We start from the raw sequence: 17,229 nt of genomic DNA, 5'->3' as shown, positions 1-17,229 counted from the left end.
CTAGTCGACTTCAAGCTAGACCGTAGACTAGACACTGTAGGGCAGCAATGCCTCACCGACAGCCAGGAGCTGCGCGTGTATATATAGCCTTGAGCTCCGCTCGTTCTCAGACCTCAACTCGCGTCAACAAGTTTCTGTCTCAAAGATTGTTAATAGAAGAAAAGCATGTCCTTCCACCAATCCAGCCAAGACATCCACATCCGCCAGGAGGACGGCTACACCCTCCTCCTGGCCAATGTCCGCGATAGCCATGGCCAGCTGATCCAGCGCAAGATCAGACTTGATGATCATATTGGCAATACAGATGGTATATACCCCCCCTTTCCATAGTTGTGATTGTGTTTATCTGCAGAAGCTAATAGTATAGGATGGTTCATCTGGGGCGGCACCAACTTCACCCGGACGGCGAGGAATATCTCGCTCGAACATACCGCGTATGGACCTAAACTGTGTGCTGAGCTGCAGACGAGAGATGGTGGATGGTCGAGGGGGCTGCAGGGGATTATGCTTTCGGAGAAGATTGCTAATAATGATGGGCATTTGAAGTTTTTGGTGAGTTTGCTCTCTTGTTGATGGCAGTTAGGATAGGTTGATACTGATGTCGAGATAGGGTCCTTGATTGATTGGTCGTGGGGATGCGAATAGACATAGTGCTAATGAATGGAGATGGGCGAGAGGAGAATTCTCCCGTATATCCAGTCGCAGGAAGTGTTTGCTTGTGTAGATGGACAGTTCTTTCAGTCATCCTGAGAACTCATGTAGTGGTACTGCAGGCCCGGGAACACTTCGCTGTTACATTCCACAGCGACGTATGAGTCTGAACTCGAGTAGATTGACTGATGAGTAGTGACACATTCTGAAGCAGGCGCTGACTGTCACCTCACCGCTAGAGACAGACTCACTTGAGCCGGCCACGATCCATTGCGGTGTCAACCATGGAACCCTCGACGCAAACATGTCTGGAGCCCTCTCCAGAGTCCGGACGACCATTCCAGAGTAGCAGAAAAATTGCGTAACAATGTGTTCAACACGATGTCATCTTGCAATGATAGAGACAGCAACGCCTCAGTACAGCTGGGCGGTATATAACCTCAGCTCCGCTTGTCAGCAGTTTTCGAAGTTGCCTTAGTCACAACAGGGGAAATGTCACTCCACAAAACCTGCGAACACCTTCAGATTATTCGGAGGATTGGCGCGACTGACCTCGTGGCTGACGCCCGTAATAGCTCCGGACGGAGGGTCCCCAACAAGATCCGACTTGATGACCATATTGGTGAAAAAAAAGGTATTCCCTCCTCCCCGGTGGGCATGTTCAATCTGGAGACTTAGGTTCTAACTGCGTCAGGACGACTTGTGTGGGGAGGACAGAACTTCACACACTCTGCGGGACAGGTCTCCCTAGAGCAGACCGAGCATGGGGCTATTATGCGTGCCGAGATGAATAAAGACGGGGGGTCGGCAAATCGTCAAGAGCTCAATCTTTCTGAAAAGATTGTCAATTTTGATGGACAACTGAGGGTTGTTTGAGTTTCTTGCATTGAGGCGGTTGGATCAAGTCGACTCATGTCGGAGATAGCATTCTTTGAATAGGACATAGAAATGCGAAATGCACATACGGAGTAGTATGTGATGGAATGGATGTCACCACCATAAACCAGAGACTTGGTAGCCTGAATGCCTGATAGATACCTGAAATATCCGGCCACTGCGCGGCCAGGTCAATCTGATCTGTCAGATCGGATGATGTAGCAGCACGAGTCCTGCTGCCTGGCTTGTCCAGTCGGCATTGGCGCACCACCTGCTGTGCAATCAGAGGCTTCGAGCAACTTCCAGCCCCTCATCAATGACATTCCGCACGCTTCGATGAACTGGCTCAGAGCATCCATGACAGAATCACGTGACTAGATGCCGAATAACGTAATCCTGGACTCCTGGGAAAACCTTGACTGATTCAACTATTCGAAGATGTGGGACATGGCGTCCAGAGAAGTCTGTCTGGCCAATCATCCTTTTTGTGGGCGTTACGAACCGGATCAGGAACCTGCTTGGCTTCTTGGTATCGGCTGTGATGTCTGCCGTGCTCGGCACACAGGGGTCAAATTTCGAAACCTAAGCCCACAGGGAAGCCGATGGCAGGTGTCATAGTCGTCTTGTCCGTCTCGAGCTGGACGGACAAATTGACTTTGTGGACTGGAGTCATTACAACAAGGGTGTTTGGAACTATGTTAAATCCCTCGCTTGGGTTCACCAACATCTATCTATCGAGGACAGGCCACTGCACTTTATCGGGGTCGTTCTCTTCTCACAATTGATGACACGGCCAGGGTCGGCAAGCTAACGGTGATTTAACGGGCGAGTCGACCGCAAACAGGCCGACCCGAGACATTGGACTTTTCACTTGCTGGCTTGGAGCGGGCGAAGGATTATGCGGATAGCGGAGTTGGCGGGGACAAGTCAACAGGCAGAGTTTAACCATTGATTATTAGCCAAGCAGCTAGGGCCTTGGTCGTATGATTGGAAGATTGGAAAAAACTCCATACTTGCCGACGCAATTACCCTTGGCTTTTTTGTTGGTAATGCTTTCGTAATAAAATATGTCCAACTCTAGTGACAAAAAGGCATCTAGAACCGTAGTTCAAGGAGGGAGGTCGCTTAATCTTCGGCGAGCCCGCAGCGTCCATAGTTCTCTTCCCCACGTACGGAGATTTGTGGGAGTTCCACTTATTATTCCCCGTACTAGAATCGTTAGCGAACTCGTCCGATGCAAAATCCGAGTGCCGGGATGTATGCTAGTTGCTAACTCGAAATTCTCACCGGCAGCAAGGTGAACCTGGGGAGGGTGTCTGGGGATCCCCGCATGGAAGACCATGAACAGCGGACTACTATCTATGGAGTCATGGACTTGGACACGAGCAAAAGTGGGAAGTGGATACTGACAGAAAATGATGATGAATCGAGTGGAAGCGAGAACCGAAGGCCAACAGACGCAACCAAGCTTCCTTGGACGGAGGAAATGGGCGCATTGGTCGAGACAGCAACAGACGAGTGGAAAAGCTTCAGTTCCTGTCGGTCATACCGTGGTTTGCACATGGTAACAAACTCTGTTTCCTTACCACTGTCATTATCCATCCATCCATTCATTCATTCATTCATTCATTCATTCTACCTTACCTCCTGTCACTTGTAAGTTTCCTCCTGATGAGGTGTCTATCATTTGCTCTATCTTCCTGTTTATTGCCTAATCTATGCTCTGGAATCCCCTCATCTGCTGTTGATTGCTGACTCGAACTCTGGCTGAAGTGTAAGATCGAGGATTTTCCTCTCTGGGTAATTCGTTGTTTATTAGGTTTCAGACGATGAAACATTGTTACAACGTTACAGGCCCATGGCCCACCAACAGTCTTGGCATGCCAGCCTGTCAACCTGCACTTCAGCAATCAGCAGCCACTTTCATTCTTGTTGCTCACTCTCGGACAGGCAGCTTCCTCGCATCGACTGTCAGGTCCGTAGTCAGTGGCAATGCTCTGAATCAAAAGTAAATCTAGCGAGATTGGTTCTCGGCCGCAAATCACGGGTCGGCATCAAGTGATCATAGACTCGCAGACTCGGCCAGATCCGAAAGACAATTCATCCTCGGCTCGCTCCATCCAGTGAGACACTTGCATAATAAAAATCATGATCCTCAGAGAGGAAAACACACAGCCAATTCCAGCGCGGCCCGCTCTTCCATTCACATATTGATGTCCCGCCATACGTCCGCGTGCGACGGTAACTTACAGTTGAGGTGGCGCTCAACGTGTCCGTGTCCTGCGTGTTATAACTTGTCACGCAATCTATCGTGGCTAATAAGATTAAGGAGAGCCGGCTTCCAGGGTTACATTGTGAGGAGTTAGGCTTTACCGACCCGGGAATGACCTCGACAATTGGCGGATGACATGGTCGTCTGTCTTTCAACAAACCAACTACGGATTTGAGACTCTGGATAGACTTTAATTCGAACTTGATATAAATTTACCGGTCGCAACAGTATCTAACATTCCTCCTCCTTATACATCTATCGAAGCCGTCGCGATCAGTGATGGAATGCTTCGTTCGGAGTAACCTACGGAGGGGGAAGCAGAATTGGTAAGGTATGATACTGTATGGTATTGACTAGCAAACTTTGACAGACTCATGGTTTCCTCGGACCATGTGGAGCTGCCACCTCCACTTTCCTGCACGTGGTAGGCTGGTTTTTCCGGCCCCTGCCAGAACAGCCAATGAGAGTGTATGGCACGGAAATTAGGCCTGAGAAGGAACCGTCGCCGGGGTTAGTGTCTCTGGAAGCGCGTAGCTAGCTCCCTGACTGGCTACATCTTCGAGACTGTGCCAGAACTAGTCAGCCCGACAACACGGCCGGCCGAGACCCGAGCATCTGTTTGGCCAGAACGTCCGGGGTTGGCCGCGCCACAAATCCATTACCAATGAGAAATCCCTGCATAGAGGTCTAAGCAAGATACTTGACCCAGGATGGTTTAGTTTCTGCGAGCACAGGCCGGATTTTGGTGGTCAGCTCGAACATTCGATCCGGGGTTGTGCCTGTGAATGTCTGTACGGTACCATGTCCATGCGCCACTCTACCACTCTGTGGTTTCCCATTCCAGAGTTGTACAGCGTCGCAGTCCGAGGTCCCTCATTTTACTCAGGTTACCAGATCCTGCGATCTCAGACAGACTGCCAGCTGCAATGATTGGTCCATCATCCGTTCTGACTCGCGTTTCGCGCACTTTTAGTGCATCCCAATCCAGTATGGCGGTCTTTTTTGTTTTCTCCATGTCTCCAGCTTTGTCCCCAATTCCCCAGATGAGACAAGACTAAGCGATCCAGAGTGTGATGGCAACTAGAACCGCATTGAAAAAAAAAAAAAGGGCGCTAGAGCCGATGGCAACCTGCATCCCCCGTGGTCAATTCCCCGGACCGGCATGGGGCCGACTGATTGAGGGAAAGAGAAAAGTGAGAGAAAGAGCAAGTGCGGCATCTCCAGGTTTCTCCTCTTCCAGGTCCAGGTCTATAAAACCTGCTGTTCTTCCCCCCCAGGTTGTCCGACCTTCTTGTCACGTAGATCTTCTCCCTTTTCTCTTCTTCCCTCCATCCTTCTCCTTTTGAGCCTCGTGGTGATCAACATCCCTATCCATTCTCATATCTAACCTTCCCTTTCTTTACTCTCCGGGTTGATCACTGCCATCGATCGCCATGGCGGACGTTGTCGTCGATACCTCGCGCGTCGAGGCGCCTGTGACATGGAAGACCTACCTGATGTGTGCCTTCGCGGCCTTCGGTGGTATCTTCTTCGGTTATGACTCTGGTTACATTTCCGGTGTTATGGCCATGGATTATTTCATTACTGAGTTCGAGGGTCTCGTTAGTAACCCCCGCTCCGCAAAGGTATAGCAAAGGACTTCGTTACTAACAGCTGAATCTCCCGTCCTACAGGACAAGGCCACCACTCCGACCGATCTTTTCGTCATTCCTTCCTGGAAGAAGTCTCTGATCACTTCCATTCTGTCTGCTGGTACTTTCTTCGGTGCTCTGATCGCTGGTGACTTGTCCGATTGGTTTGGTCGTCGTACTACCATTGTCGCTGGTTGCGGTATCTTCATTGTCGGTGTCGTTCTTCAGACTGCTTCCGCCACCACTGCTCTGCTCGTGGTCGGTCGTCTGATTGCCGGTTTTGGTGTCGGTTTCGTTTCCGCCATCATTATCCTGTACATGTCCGAGATTGCGCCCCGCAAGGTCCGCGGTGCCATCGTCTCTGGTTACCAGTTCTGCATCACCATTGGTCTGATGCTGGCTTCCTGCGTCGACTATGCCACCCAGAACCGCACCGATTCTGGCTCCTACCGCATCCCCATCGGTATCCAGATCGCCTGGGCTCTCATCCTTGGTACCGGTCTCCTTCTGCTGCCCGAGTCTCCTCGTTACTTCGTCAAGAAGGGCGATCTGACCAAGGCCGCCGAGGCTCTTGGCCGTGTCCGTGGCCAGCCCCGCGATTCTGAGCTCATCCGCTCTGAATTGGCTGAGATTGTCGCCAACCACGAGTACGAGATGCAGGCCATTCCCCAGAGCGGCTACTTTGGCAGCTGGTTCAACTGCTTCCGTGGAAGTCTCTGGAACCCCAACAGCAACCTCCGTCGTACCATCCTGGGTACTTCTCTGCAGATGATGCAACAGTACGTTTTCCCTTCTTGCTTTCGTCGCTGACTGACCTGCGATGCTAACGACCCGCGACAGGTGGACTGGTGTCAACTTCGTCTTCTACTTCGGTACCACCTTCTTCAAGAGCTTGGGAACCATCAGCGACCCTTTCCTGATCAGCATGATCACCACCATCGTCAATGTCTGCTCCACTCCCATCTCCTTCTACACCATGGAAAAGCTCGGTCGTCGTACTCTGCTCCTCTGGGGTGCTCTGGGCATGGTTATCTGCCAGTTCATCGTCGCCATTGTCGGAACTGCTGACGGCGGCAACAAGAGTGCCGTCAGCGCGGAAATCTCCTTCATCTGTATTTACATCTTCTTCTTCGCCAGCACCTGGGGTCCTGGTGCCTGGGTCGTCATCGGCGAGATCTTCCCTCTGCCCATCCGTTCCCGTGGTGTTGCTCTGTCCACCGCCTCCAACTGGCTCTGGAACTGCGTAAGTTTCTACTTGACACAGATGCAAAGGAATAACGTGCTGACTTAGCCTCCACAGATCATCGCAGTCATCACCCCCTACATGGTCGACACCGACAAGGGTAACCTCAAGGCTAAGGTCTTCTTCATCTGGGGATCTCTCTGCGCCTGTGCCTTTGTCTACACCTACTTCCTCGTCCCCGAGACCAAGGGTCTCACCCTCGAGCAGGTCGACAAGATGATGGAGGAGACCACTCCCCGTACCTCTGCCAAGTGGAAGCCCCATGGCACCTTCGCCGCTGAGATGGGTCTCACTGAGAAGGATATGGCTGAGAAGACTGGTGGCGAGGTTGTCCACCAGGAGGTTTAAACGATCTTGGCGGTGCCAACTCTCCGTCTCTGAGGGCTTCTGAGACTTTCTTGTGATTTTCTTGTTACTTACCAACGCCACGTATACCCATGGTTACGCTTCATGTTACAATAATGCTCAATGTCTACAGAGGAATGAGACTCTAATATCTGTTTTAATGGTGGTATCTTAGGAGAATATTAAAAAAGAAAAAGAAAAGAAATGGGAAACCATTGAATCAATTTCGTTTCTCACCTTTATGCCTTTGCTTCTATCCTCATGGAAGGGATCGTCACGAGCGCAACTTAGAAGCTTCTGTGTGTACATCTGAAGACCTTTCGACCATGGGAACTTCTCTGCAACTCGCCGGTGAATTGGAAAAACACACCACAGGAATGATGATGATAGTGTTAATAGGACGGGATCATGTAATCCATGCATTTGTGGGTTTGCCTTAACGAATCCTAGCCAGTGAGCCGTATTGAAGCCTATAACTTCTCAACGGCGCCAAGGAATATCGACAGGACTTTGCAAGTAGAAAACAGCGCAGACAGAAAGGCATGAAGGAAATCCATGTGAGCGAAGGCTGTAATGTGGTGAAGCTATCGATAAAGCATGGGGCTATGCGCAATTGGGCAGCAAGCGATACACACCCCGTGACCTTCTGCTTCCATTGTTTCCCGTCCAGCATCAGTTTTAGCCGTTTTCATGCGTCAGGCCATCACTAAGGATCTGAAACCATGATGGAATACAGAGTATGAAATGCTGATTGTTTCTAAGGGGAGTTCTGGATGGTCATGATCGTCTTTGTGTTTCAGCAACTAAACGTGCCTGGATCCTATGGCGTAGTCTCGATTGACTCCCGTCGTCATCCCACTGAATCAGCGATTCCAGTCATATCAACAGCCGTGATCTCGCGTCCCTCAAAAACTGCAGACTTCAGAAGTTCAGACCTCGGATGTGATTCGCATGCTAGCTTGCCAAGAAAAGGATGCGTGTCTATCTCCGACAAGCTTGTGCTTTGGCGGGGAATAAGGCAATGATCTGCGGTGAGTCGTACTCTTCAGAAAGCCAGGCGACGGAGGTATGTAAATCAAATAGGGGATGCCTGATTGCTTGAGACTCAATGTTGCCGAGATGGAAGATTCTTCACGAAATACATTGCTTCTTGATACTGAGGTTAGTGGGTTTAACGGATCCTCACAGACATCTCCAAACCTCGATACAGTCAAGTCTGGAGACGCGCCAATGAAGCTGAGTGTCTGGACTTTCCGGCTTGTGCAACTCGCACCGGGCTTGGCTTGCTGGCCAAGACTTTTATCTGCTTCAGCCTGCGAATGTTAGATTGACTTGCGTCTCCGTACTTCTGAAGACTTGGACCTGCGGAAGCGGGGCAACGTCGTCAGCAGCGATGATCTCTGGTTCTGGCCCTGGATTTCGGATCATCCGCTCCGGATAGGGTAAGGAACTTTGTGACGCCTAGGGAGTCCTGCAAGAGGCAGTATGCGTAATTGGGAATGGTGCGGGCAAGCCACAACCGTAGAGGGTCCATAGTCCCTCTTCCGCCCTGTCGCTGATCAATGTGCCTTATCTGATTCGACGGAGTTGATCAACTCCGTCTACAAGGGTTGCGTCAGCATCAATATCAATGCAATTCCACTTGCATACAGGGTGAACTCCTCATGTTGACGGTCACAAATATTGTCGACGGTTGAGTTTGCGTACAAACTTCAAGAATGAAAAGGTATAAAGCTGTCACCTCCGCTGGTTGACGATGTGCTTCTATCATCGCCATCGCTCTGCTTTTCTTTGCATCGCTTCACTGCCTCTACCATGGTCCAACTCTCTTCTACCCTTGTCGCTGCCGTAGCCGGCCTCGCCAGCGTTTCCTTGGCGCATCCTGGCCACAATGTCAAAGCTGAGGCTGCCGAGCGTGCGGCTTTCCTGAAGCGTTCCAATATCGCTCGCGGATGGGGAGGATGCGCCGCGAAGCTCAAGGCCCGCGGCCTTGAGAGTCGCAGCATTGCCCGTCGTGAGCATGCAGTCGAGATGCTTCGCCGCAGCAAGGGCTTGGAGACTCGTACGCAATCTTCTTAACCTACTGCGTGAGGATGTCACTGACCAATAGGTCCTAGGTGCTCCTTTCCTCAAGGCTCGTGACCTTACTGCTCTCAACACTTCCCACGAATCATCTTTGGATGTGGACTTGTCCACCGACCCCTCAGTCCTGTTCTCCTCCAACGCAACCTGTGTCTTGGCATCTGATGTTACTCAGGGACCTTACTGTATGGTTATTGTTCTATGATAGATCATTGCCTATCTACTGACGCCCTACAGATGTAAGCGGCGAATTGATCCGCAGCGACATTACCGAGGACCAGGCGGGTGTCCCTCTCTACGTGGACGTCCAGATGGTCGACAGCTCCACCTGCGAGCCTGTCACCGGTGTCTATCTGGACTTCTGGCACTGTAATGCTACTGTAAGTCTCCTTTACATAGGCGCAAATAATACAACTAACAAACCAGGGTGTCTACTCTGGAGTCGTCGCCAGTGGAAACGGCAACTCCAATGATGACAGCAACCTCGACGCTACCTTCCTCCGTGGTCTCCAGAAGACCGACGACGAGGGTGTCGCCCAGTTCCACACCATCTTTCCAGGCCACTACACTGGACGCGCTACCCACATTCACGGTATGCTCATTGACCTCCCGATATTATGATGCTAGGCTAACCTGTTCATGTCTAGTTCTGACCCACTCTCTCAACGAAACCACCGTCAACGCCAATAACACCCTCGAAGCCCTTTACACCGCGCACTCCGCTCACGTCGGCCAGATTTTCTTCGACCAGGACCTCATCTCTACCGTCGAGGAGACCTCGCCCTACTCTACCAACACTCAGGAGCTCACTACCAATGACGAGGACAGCATCCTCGCCGAGGAGGCCGACACCATCGATCCCTTTGTCGAGTATGTTTTTCTGGGTGACTCTGTCTCCGACGGTATCTTCGCTTGGATCTCCCTTGCCATGGACTCCTCTGAGAGCAGCTCTGTGACTCCTGCTGCTTACTATACTGAGGAGGGTGGTGTCGAGAACGAAAACTCTGGTGGCGGCGCCGGTGGTCCCGGTGGTTCCGGGCCTGGTGGCCCTGGCGGCGCTCCTCCTAGCTAGATGGTGAGCTAGGTTGGTTTAGGCTCCTGTTGTCGAGCAATTCGTTGTCGTGCTCTTTAGCAACTAAGTCAAGCCAGATAGTTATGCCATCACTCATTAGGCGTAACAAGCAGATACATTCAATTGTACTTCTTACATTCTACATTTGCACTTGATCATCATCAACTCACCTAGGGCTAATCTATGAATTATCTACGGTAGACTTTGTCTAAAGGGTGATTCGCTGACAGTTTCAATGTTATATGCACTAGCAGTAGCTTGGCCATACTGCTGCCTAACCACTTCCCCCAACCTGCTGCTTTTCTACAGGTCTCTTCGCTTGGTCTCGGCACTCTCCGGTAGACATGCATTCCATCACACTCCGCATCTGACAAGGTTCTTAACTAGGTTAATGGCGCGAGGATCCTTTTGACTGCACATGTGGCTGTATTTACTATGCTGACATTGCTTATGTAGTCCCAACTGCTGACAGTAAGGATAGCCTATTATGCCCTTGGCCTGGCTGATATACAGGCCGACATGCCATTTTTCCCCTTCCCAACATCTTGGCAGCTGAACTACGCATTCAGTGAATTTGGGCAAACTGTCGGTTAAGAACTAACTCATGTCACTGCTTCACATTTGGGGAATTGAGGAAGAGGGTTCCTGGTTTGTATGACTTGACTCGGCCTTAACCATAACTGTCCTTGCAGTCAGAGTTGAATGGAGCTGTTATTACTGGGGAACCATATAACGCTAGAAGCTACAAGGGCTAGGAGATTCCTGTTAGAGTATAATTAGCAGTGATCGGCCATCAAGGCTGGATCTCACAGCACCTGGTCTCTGGAAGTGGAAGAGCTTCTCCGGGCATGATTTCATGGGCCCTAACGAGACCGGGATCAGTACTCGATAAAGTCAGTTCAGCATCTGCACGTCAATATTTGGGTGATATAAACTAATATATGATTGGTCATCTAAGATCTTGGTACAGGAAAACTCTACCGGGTCCCTAGGACTCCACGCTTTGTTAGTGCTGACAATATCACCGCCAACTAATTAACCCTTTGACCCCGGAATGACCAATACCCATGGCACTAGGGAAATCTATATGGTCTCAATAGTCGTCATGACTCAAAAAGCTGTGCACTCTTATTGGATAATCGATCAGAGCAACAGGCAGATGTCTCAGCATGTTACGGCGTGTAAGCAGTCACTCGGGGCCCGCGGCCTCCGATCTCAACGTCCGGGGAGGATATCAATAACACGACTTCCTCGCAGCGACTTCATCTAGATTCCTGTGGCCGTCATGTCGGACATGGAGAATAATCAAGAGCTGAAACCAGATGGAGTCGAAGACGAGCCAAAACCCTCTGGCTTCAAGAGCTACATGCGCATATTCAGTTATGCCGACAGAACTAGCTGGATTCTGTACTCTGTCGCCATCGTTGCAGCCATCGCAGCTGGCGCGGCCCTTCCGTTGATGGATTTGATCTTTGGCAAGTTCGTGACGACGTTTAACAACTTTGCCCTGGGCGCTCTTGGTCCGGACGATTATATGAGGGAGGTGTCGAAATATGCGTCAGTCATCTGCCCATCCAAGCATGGACACTGGCTAACCTGTCCAGCCTTTACTTGGTATATCTGTTTATTGCCAAATTTGCCCTCGTCTACATCCACACTGTGACCGCGTCGATTGCGGCCATTCGAGCAACGAAAGCGCTGCGGCTGGACTTTCTCCAGAGTCTCTTGCGCCTGGACATGAGTTACTTTGATTCGAAAGACACCGGGTCGCCGTCGGTCAAAGTCACCACGAACGGCAATCTAGTCACCAATGGCATTTCGGAAAAGCTGTCTGTCTTTGTGCAGAGCTGCGCGACTTTCGTAGCGGCGTTTGTGGTCGCCTTTGCCGTGCAGTGGAAGCTCACGCTCATTACCGTCTGCGTCGTCCCGACCATCGTCATCGTTACCGGAGTCTGCATGGGCATCGAGGTGAAGAATGAGGACAAGCTGATGGGGATATATTCGCGCGCTAGCCTAGTCGCCGAAGAGGTCTTCTCGAGTATCTCGACGGTTCATGCTTTCTGGCTGCAACCGGTGATGGCGAAGCGGTACGAGGATTACCTGGCCGAAATGGAGCGAGTCGGCATGAAGAAATCACCGAATTATGGGGTGTTGTTCTCGACCGAGTTCTTCTGCGTCTACGCAGGATACGGTCTTGCCTTTTGGCAGGGCATCCGGATGTACGCTCGTGGTGAGGTCCACGAGCCGGGGGACATCGTAACGTGCGTTTTTGCTGCCTGGCTGGATAGCTGGTCTTACTGATTCTTTGTCAGTGTCATCTTCGCTGTAGTCGTTGCTGCTACAGCTCTGACTCAAGTTGCACCTCAAATCATCACCATCACTAAAGCCGCCGCCGCTGCGGACGAGCTCTTCCGCGTCATCGACAAGAAGTCTGCTATCGACTCCCTCTCAACCACGGGATTGACACCTGAGAAATGCGTTGGCGAGATTGAAATAAAAGCTCTCGAGTTCGCATACCCCTCTCGCCCAGATACGCAAGTTCTCAACGGCCTGAACTTGAGCGTTCCTGCCGGCAAGACAACCGCACTGGTCGGTGCCAGTGGTTCGGGGAAGAGCACCATCGTTGGGCTGCTCGAGCGCTGGTACGACCCAGCAGCAGGGATAATCCTACTCGACGGCATCGACATCCAGACGCTCAACATTGCCTGGCTACGCACGCAGATTCGCCTCGTGCAGCAGGAACCGGTTCTCTTTAGCGGGACGATCTTCGACAACGTCGCTTTCGGCTTGGAAGGGACGCCGTACGCAGAGGCCCCGTACGAGCAGAAGCTTGCTCTTGTGAAGGAAGCTTGTCGAGATGCTTACGCGCATGAGTTCATTGAGAACCTGCCCAGACAGTATGATACCCAGATTGGAGAACGTGCGCGCATGCTGTCAGGAGGGCAGAAGCAACGGATTGCCATTGCTCGGAGTATCATTTCTCGGCCGTCAGTTCTGCTGCTGGATGAAGCCACGTCTGCTCTAGATCCCAAGGCTGAGAAGATTGTCCAGAGTGCGCTGGATAATATCTCTGTCGGCCGGACGACCATCACCATTGCGCACAAGCTGTCTACTGTGCAGAAGGCGGATAACATCGCCGTCATGTCCGCTGGGAGAATCATTGAGCAGGGAACGCACCAAGAACTCATTGCCAGAGACGGTGCTTATGCGAGGCTTGTCAGGGCGCAGGATCTGGAGAAAGCAGATGGCAAGGCTGAAGAGCAGGCTGACTCGGAAAACGAGGGAGTAACTGAGGAGAAGGATGATGCAAAGTCTGCCGCGAAGCTGTCGCTGCATCACACAAGGAGTGTAGGCGCAGAGTCTCTCTCTGCCGACGAGAAGGCAAAAGCAGCCGCCAAGGAGACTATGGGATACAGTCTCATTCGATGTCTGTGGCTTTTGATAAAGGAGCAGCGGCAGCTGTGGGGACTCTACGCGCTCGTGGCGATTGTGTGTATTCTTGGAGGTCAGTGTGCTCAACAGCTCTCTCAGACCCTTTTCTAACCCATGGCAGGTGGCACATTCCCAGCACAAGCCGTCATTCTCGCGCGGACATTTCAGGTCTTTCAGCTACGTGGCAGCGAGGCTGTTCGTCGGGGAGATTTCTGGGCGCTGATGTTCTTCGTTGTCGCCCTTGCCAACCTGTTCATCTACTTCTTATTGGGATGGATGGCCAACGTCATCATTCAGGTAATGTCCCTTGCCCGTCTTTTCCGTGTTCGTTCACCTTGCTCATATCATGCCACAGAAAGTCAGCCGGAGGTACCGCCGCGAACTCTTCAGGAACACCATGAAGCAAGAGATTGCATTCTTCGACTTGGAACACAACGCTACTGGGGCGATTTCCTCTCGGCTGCTGATCCACGCCTCGAATCTGAACGAGCTCTTGGGGATCAACTCTGGTTTGATTTTGATCAACATCGTCACGGTCGTCTCCGTCTCTGTCCTGGGAATCGCGTATGGCTGGAAACTCGGCCTCGTGTGTGTCTTTGGAGCTCTCCCTCCCTTGCTGCTTAGCGGCTACTTCCGAATCCGACTGGAGTACAAGCTGGATGAAGATACCTCGGCGCGCTTCGCCAGCAGTGCTGCAATTGCGGCAGAAGCAATCTCAGCCATCCGCACGGTGGCATCTCTTACGCTAGAGAACAAGATGCTTCAGATCTACCGGGAAAGGCTAACCATTGTCGCAGAGCAATCTGTGAAGGCACTGACTTTCACCATGTTCTGGTACGCCCTGACACAATCTATCAATTTCTTAGCCATGGCTCTCGGCTTCTGGTACGGGGGAAAACTCATCTCGACGGGCGAGTACACCAACGAGCAGTTCTTCGTGGTCTTCACTGCCGTCGTGGTTGGAGGCGAGAACGCAGCTGCTATCTTCCAGTACACGACCAGCATCACGAAAGCGACAGGCTCAACAAACTACATATTCTGGCTGCGCCAGCGTGTCCCGGCTATCGACAATAGCTTTTCCAACGAGCCTCCTTCGGATGGACCCTCACAGGACCCTGAACCCGTTACTGTCGATTGCCACGCTCTCGACTTTGCCTATCCTTCTCGCCCACGCTCCAACGTCATTTCCGGGATCGACGTTACCATCCCACCAGGCAAATTCGTGGCCTTTGTCGGTCCATCCGGCTGCGGCAAGTCTACGATGATCAATCTGCTTGCCCGCTTCTACGACCCAACTTCCGGCTACATCGCCGTCAACGACCAGCCAATCCACGAGATCGACCCACAGGATCACCGCCGCCGCTTGGCTCTCGTCCAGCAGGAGCCAGTCCTGTACCAAGGTAGCATCCGCGAGAACGTCGCCATGGGTCTGGTCGAATCAAAGGAAGCGACAGAAGCACAAATCGAACAAGCCTGCAAAGACGCGAACATCTTTGATTTCGTCGTCTCGTTGCCTGACGGTTTAAGCAGCGAGGTTGGCCCTCGCGGCGCGAAGCTGTCCGGCGGGCAGCGCCAGCGGGTCGCGATTGCTCGGGCACTGATCCGCGATCCGAAGATTCTGCTGCTGGATGAAGCGACCAGTGCGCTGGATACGGAGAGCGAGAGGATTGTGCAGGCGGCGCTGAGCGAGGCTGCTAAAGATGGGAAGAGGACTACCATTGCGGTTGCGCATCGGCTGAGTACGATCAAGGACGCGGACTGCATCTTTGTCTTTCGGGCTGGGAGGATCGTGGAGGCGGGTAGTCATGCCGAGTTGCTGGAGAAACGAGGCAGTTATTACGAAATGTGCAAGGGCCAGGCGTTGGATAAGGCTTTGGGTTGATTCAAGTTGTACATTATACTTCTCCACTCTTATAGATAAACCTAATGAACTCTACTCTTGACTATCCTACGGTACTGTATGGATATCTATGTCCTTGACTCAACCAGGAATAAGACACACCCTCGTCCCATTCCGCGAGCACAGCGTCAAAGCCAGCGATTCCTCCCACGGTCCTGGATCCCGACTCTCCAGAACCCGAAACTCCTGCACCATCCGGACAAGAACGTAGCTGACCTCGGTCAACGCATACCGCTGCCCGATGCAGATTCGCGGGCCACCATTAAACGGCAGATAACCCCAGCGCGGCTGCAGCTTTCCATCCTCCCAGCGCTCAGGACGGAATTCCTCTGCGTCTGGCCCGTAGAAGTCCGCCCGCCGATGCATTGCGTAGATGTTGTAGGACACGATGGTACCCTTGGGCACGAAGACCGGGGAGAGACCATCGTCGCCTCCTCCGAGTGGTAGAACGGTATCCCGCACCGCCTGGCGTTCATTGCGTGGGACAACGGGGTGTAAACGTAGTGCTGAAAGATTAGCAGGGGACAAGGTAGTAGAGCGTGCTCTTACATTCGTTTATACAGCACTGGACATATCTCAGGCTGCGGAGCTCCTCATAAGTTGGTGTCCGGCCTTGTAAACCGGCTACCTCCCCACGCAGCTTATCCCAAATCGCTGGCTTCTTCGCCAGCATGAAGAACAAGTTGCTCAGTAGACTAGCGGTTGTATCACGACCGGCCAACAGCACATTCATCAGCTCATCCAGAACGCGCTGCTTATCGGATGTCCGCGCCGCCAACTCATGCGAGAAAATACGCTTCTGGCGGCCCGTCTCAACCTGTTTCTTCTCTCCTTTGTTCTCAACCGCGCGGAATGCCTCGTCAACGAACCGCTGGACAAGCTCCCTGCAGACGCGGTTACACTCATCTGCCTTTCGATCGCGATAGAATACGGCCAGCGAGCCTAGCATGCCTCGCGTGATGATAGCCTTCTGGGCATAGTGGAAGGCATGCGCGAACTCAAGCTCGGACTGTGTCTTCTTCAGCGTCCTGACTGACTGTCCGAACAGGAACTCAGTCGCGGAATCGATCGTGTACCGGAAGAACAGCTCCTGCAAGTCCACTACCGTCTTCCCATCCCGCGGCAGCAACGCAAACAGATCCTGAATTAGATCCTCCAACGACGTCAAATCAGCCACCTGGTCGCGGGTAAAACTAGGCCGGATCAAGGCACGCGATGCGGCCCAGTGCGCGCCATCGGTGTCGAAGATGCCCTCGCCCAGGAGTGGTTTGAAGGGTTGAAGCCGGTGGCTGAGGCCGTAGTCGTTAAAGTTCAGCGACAGAATCGTTTTGATATTCTCCGGCTCTATGGTTAGGATGGCGCGTTTTTGCAGCTCCTTTACGGTAAAGGTGTTGCCGTAGATGCGGAAGAGCTCGACGCTCCTTTCGAGGATTTTGTGCTGTCTTAGAGCGCGGATGGTCTCCCGGATAGTATCAAGGCCTAGAAAAGGATCTTTGCTGAAGGATCTTGCTACTGGTTTGCAACCGTGCTTGCGTGCGAACTGGCGCCGGGCGAGGAAGCGCCTGACAGATATGCATGCGATTGTGACCAGCGCAGCGAGCAGCAGGATGAGAACTTTTGGATGAAAGAGTAGATACATCTTTGAGGTCATATTATAGACAGCAAAGCAAGGAACGAGTGATGGGATGAAGGTTCACCAGACAGGTGTCAGCGATGGATGCCTGG

The 17,229-nt window shown here is 52.1% G+C and overlaps 5 protein-coding genes across 5 annotated transcripts; 4 read left to right on the top strand and 1 right to left on the bottom strand.

The window, feature by feature from the left end:
- Positions 1-165: 165 nt before the first annotated feature.
- On the top strand, positions 166-1,527 carry ALT_1071 (CVNH domain-containing protein; the record flags this gene model as incomplete). The annotated part of the gene is made up of 4 exons (XM_089599089.1): positions 166-307; positions 368-552; positions 1,177-1,285; positions 1,346-1,527. The coding sequence occupies 4 exons, from the start codon at positions 166-168 to the stop codon at positions 1,525-1,527; spliced, it is 618 nt and encodes a 205-aa protein (XP_089456753.1).
- Positions 1,528-5,232: 3,705 nt separating this feature from the next.
- ALT_1070 (sugar porter family MFS transporter) lies at positions 5,233-7,021 on the top strand (the record flags this gene model as incomplete). The annotated part of the gene is made up of 4 exons (XM_089599088.1): positions 5,233-5,424; positions 5,473-6,209; positions 6,271-6,673; positions 6,731-7,021. The coding sequence occupies 4 exons, from the start codon at positions 5,233-5,235 to the stop codon at positions 7,019-7,021; spliced, it is 1,623 nt and encodes a 540-aa protein (XP_089456752.1).
- A 1,812-nt stretch (positions 7,022-8,833) lies between these two features.
- On the top strand, positions 8,834-10,172 carry ALT_1069 (intradiol ring-cleavage dioxygenase; the record flags this gene model as incomplete). The annotated part of the gene is made up of 5 exons (XM_033564055.1): positions 8,834-9,080; positions 9,136-9,285; positions 9,338-9,480; positions 9,527-9,692; positions 9,748-10,172. 5 exons carry the CDS (start codon positions 8,834-8,836, stop codon positions 10,170-10,172), a joined length of 1,131 nt encoding a protein of 376 aa, XP_033419946.1.
- Positions 10,173-11,457: 1,285 nt separating this feature from the next.
- On the top strand, positions 11,458-15,486 carry ALT_1068 (ABC transporter ATP-binding protein; the record flags this gene model as incomplete). The annotated part of the gene is made up of 5 exons (XM_033564054.2): positions 11,458-11,729; positions 11,777-12,433; positions 12,485-13,677; positions 13,726-13,901; positions 13,960-15,486. The coding sequence occupies 5 exons, from the start codon at positions 11,458-11,460 to the stop codon at positions 15,484-15,486; spliced, it is 3,825 nt and encodes a 1,274-aa protein (XP_033419945.2).
- A 99-nt stretch (positions 15,487-15,585) lies between these two features.
- Positions 15,586-17,143, bottom strand: ALT_1067 (cytochrome P450; the record flags this gene model as incomplete). The annotated part of the gene is made up of 2 exons (XM_033564053.2): positions 15,586-16,010; positions 16,054-17,143. The coding sequence occupies 2 exons, from the start codon at positions 17,141-17,143 to the stop codon at positions 15,586-15,588; spliced, it is 1,515 nt and encodes a 504-aa protein (XP_033419944.2).
- Positions 17,144-17,229: the final 86 nt, after the last annotated feature.

This window comes from Aspergillus lentulus, assembly GCF_001445615.1.
Source record: "Aspergillus lentulus DNA, contig: Alt01, strain: IFM 54703, whole genome shotgun sequence".
Lineage (NCBI taxonomy): Eukaryota > Fungi > Ascomycota > Eurotiomycetes > Eurotiales > Aspergillaceae > Aspergillus > Aspergillus lentulus.
The sequence above is the reverse complement of the archived record's forward strand: the minus strand, read 5'-3'. Positions and strand labels throughout refer to the sequence as shown.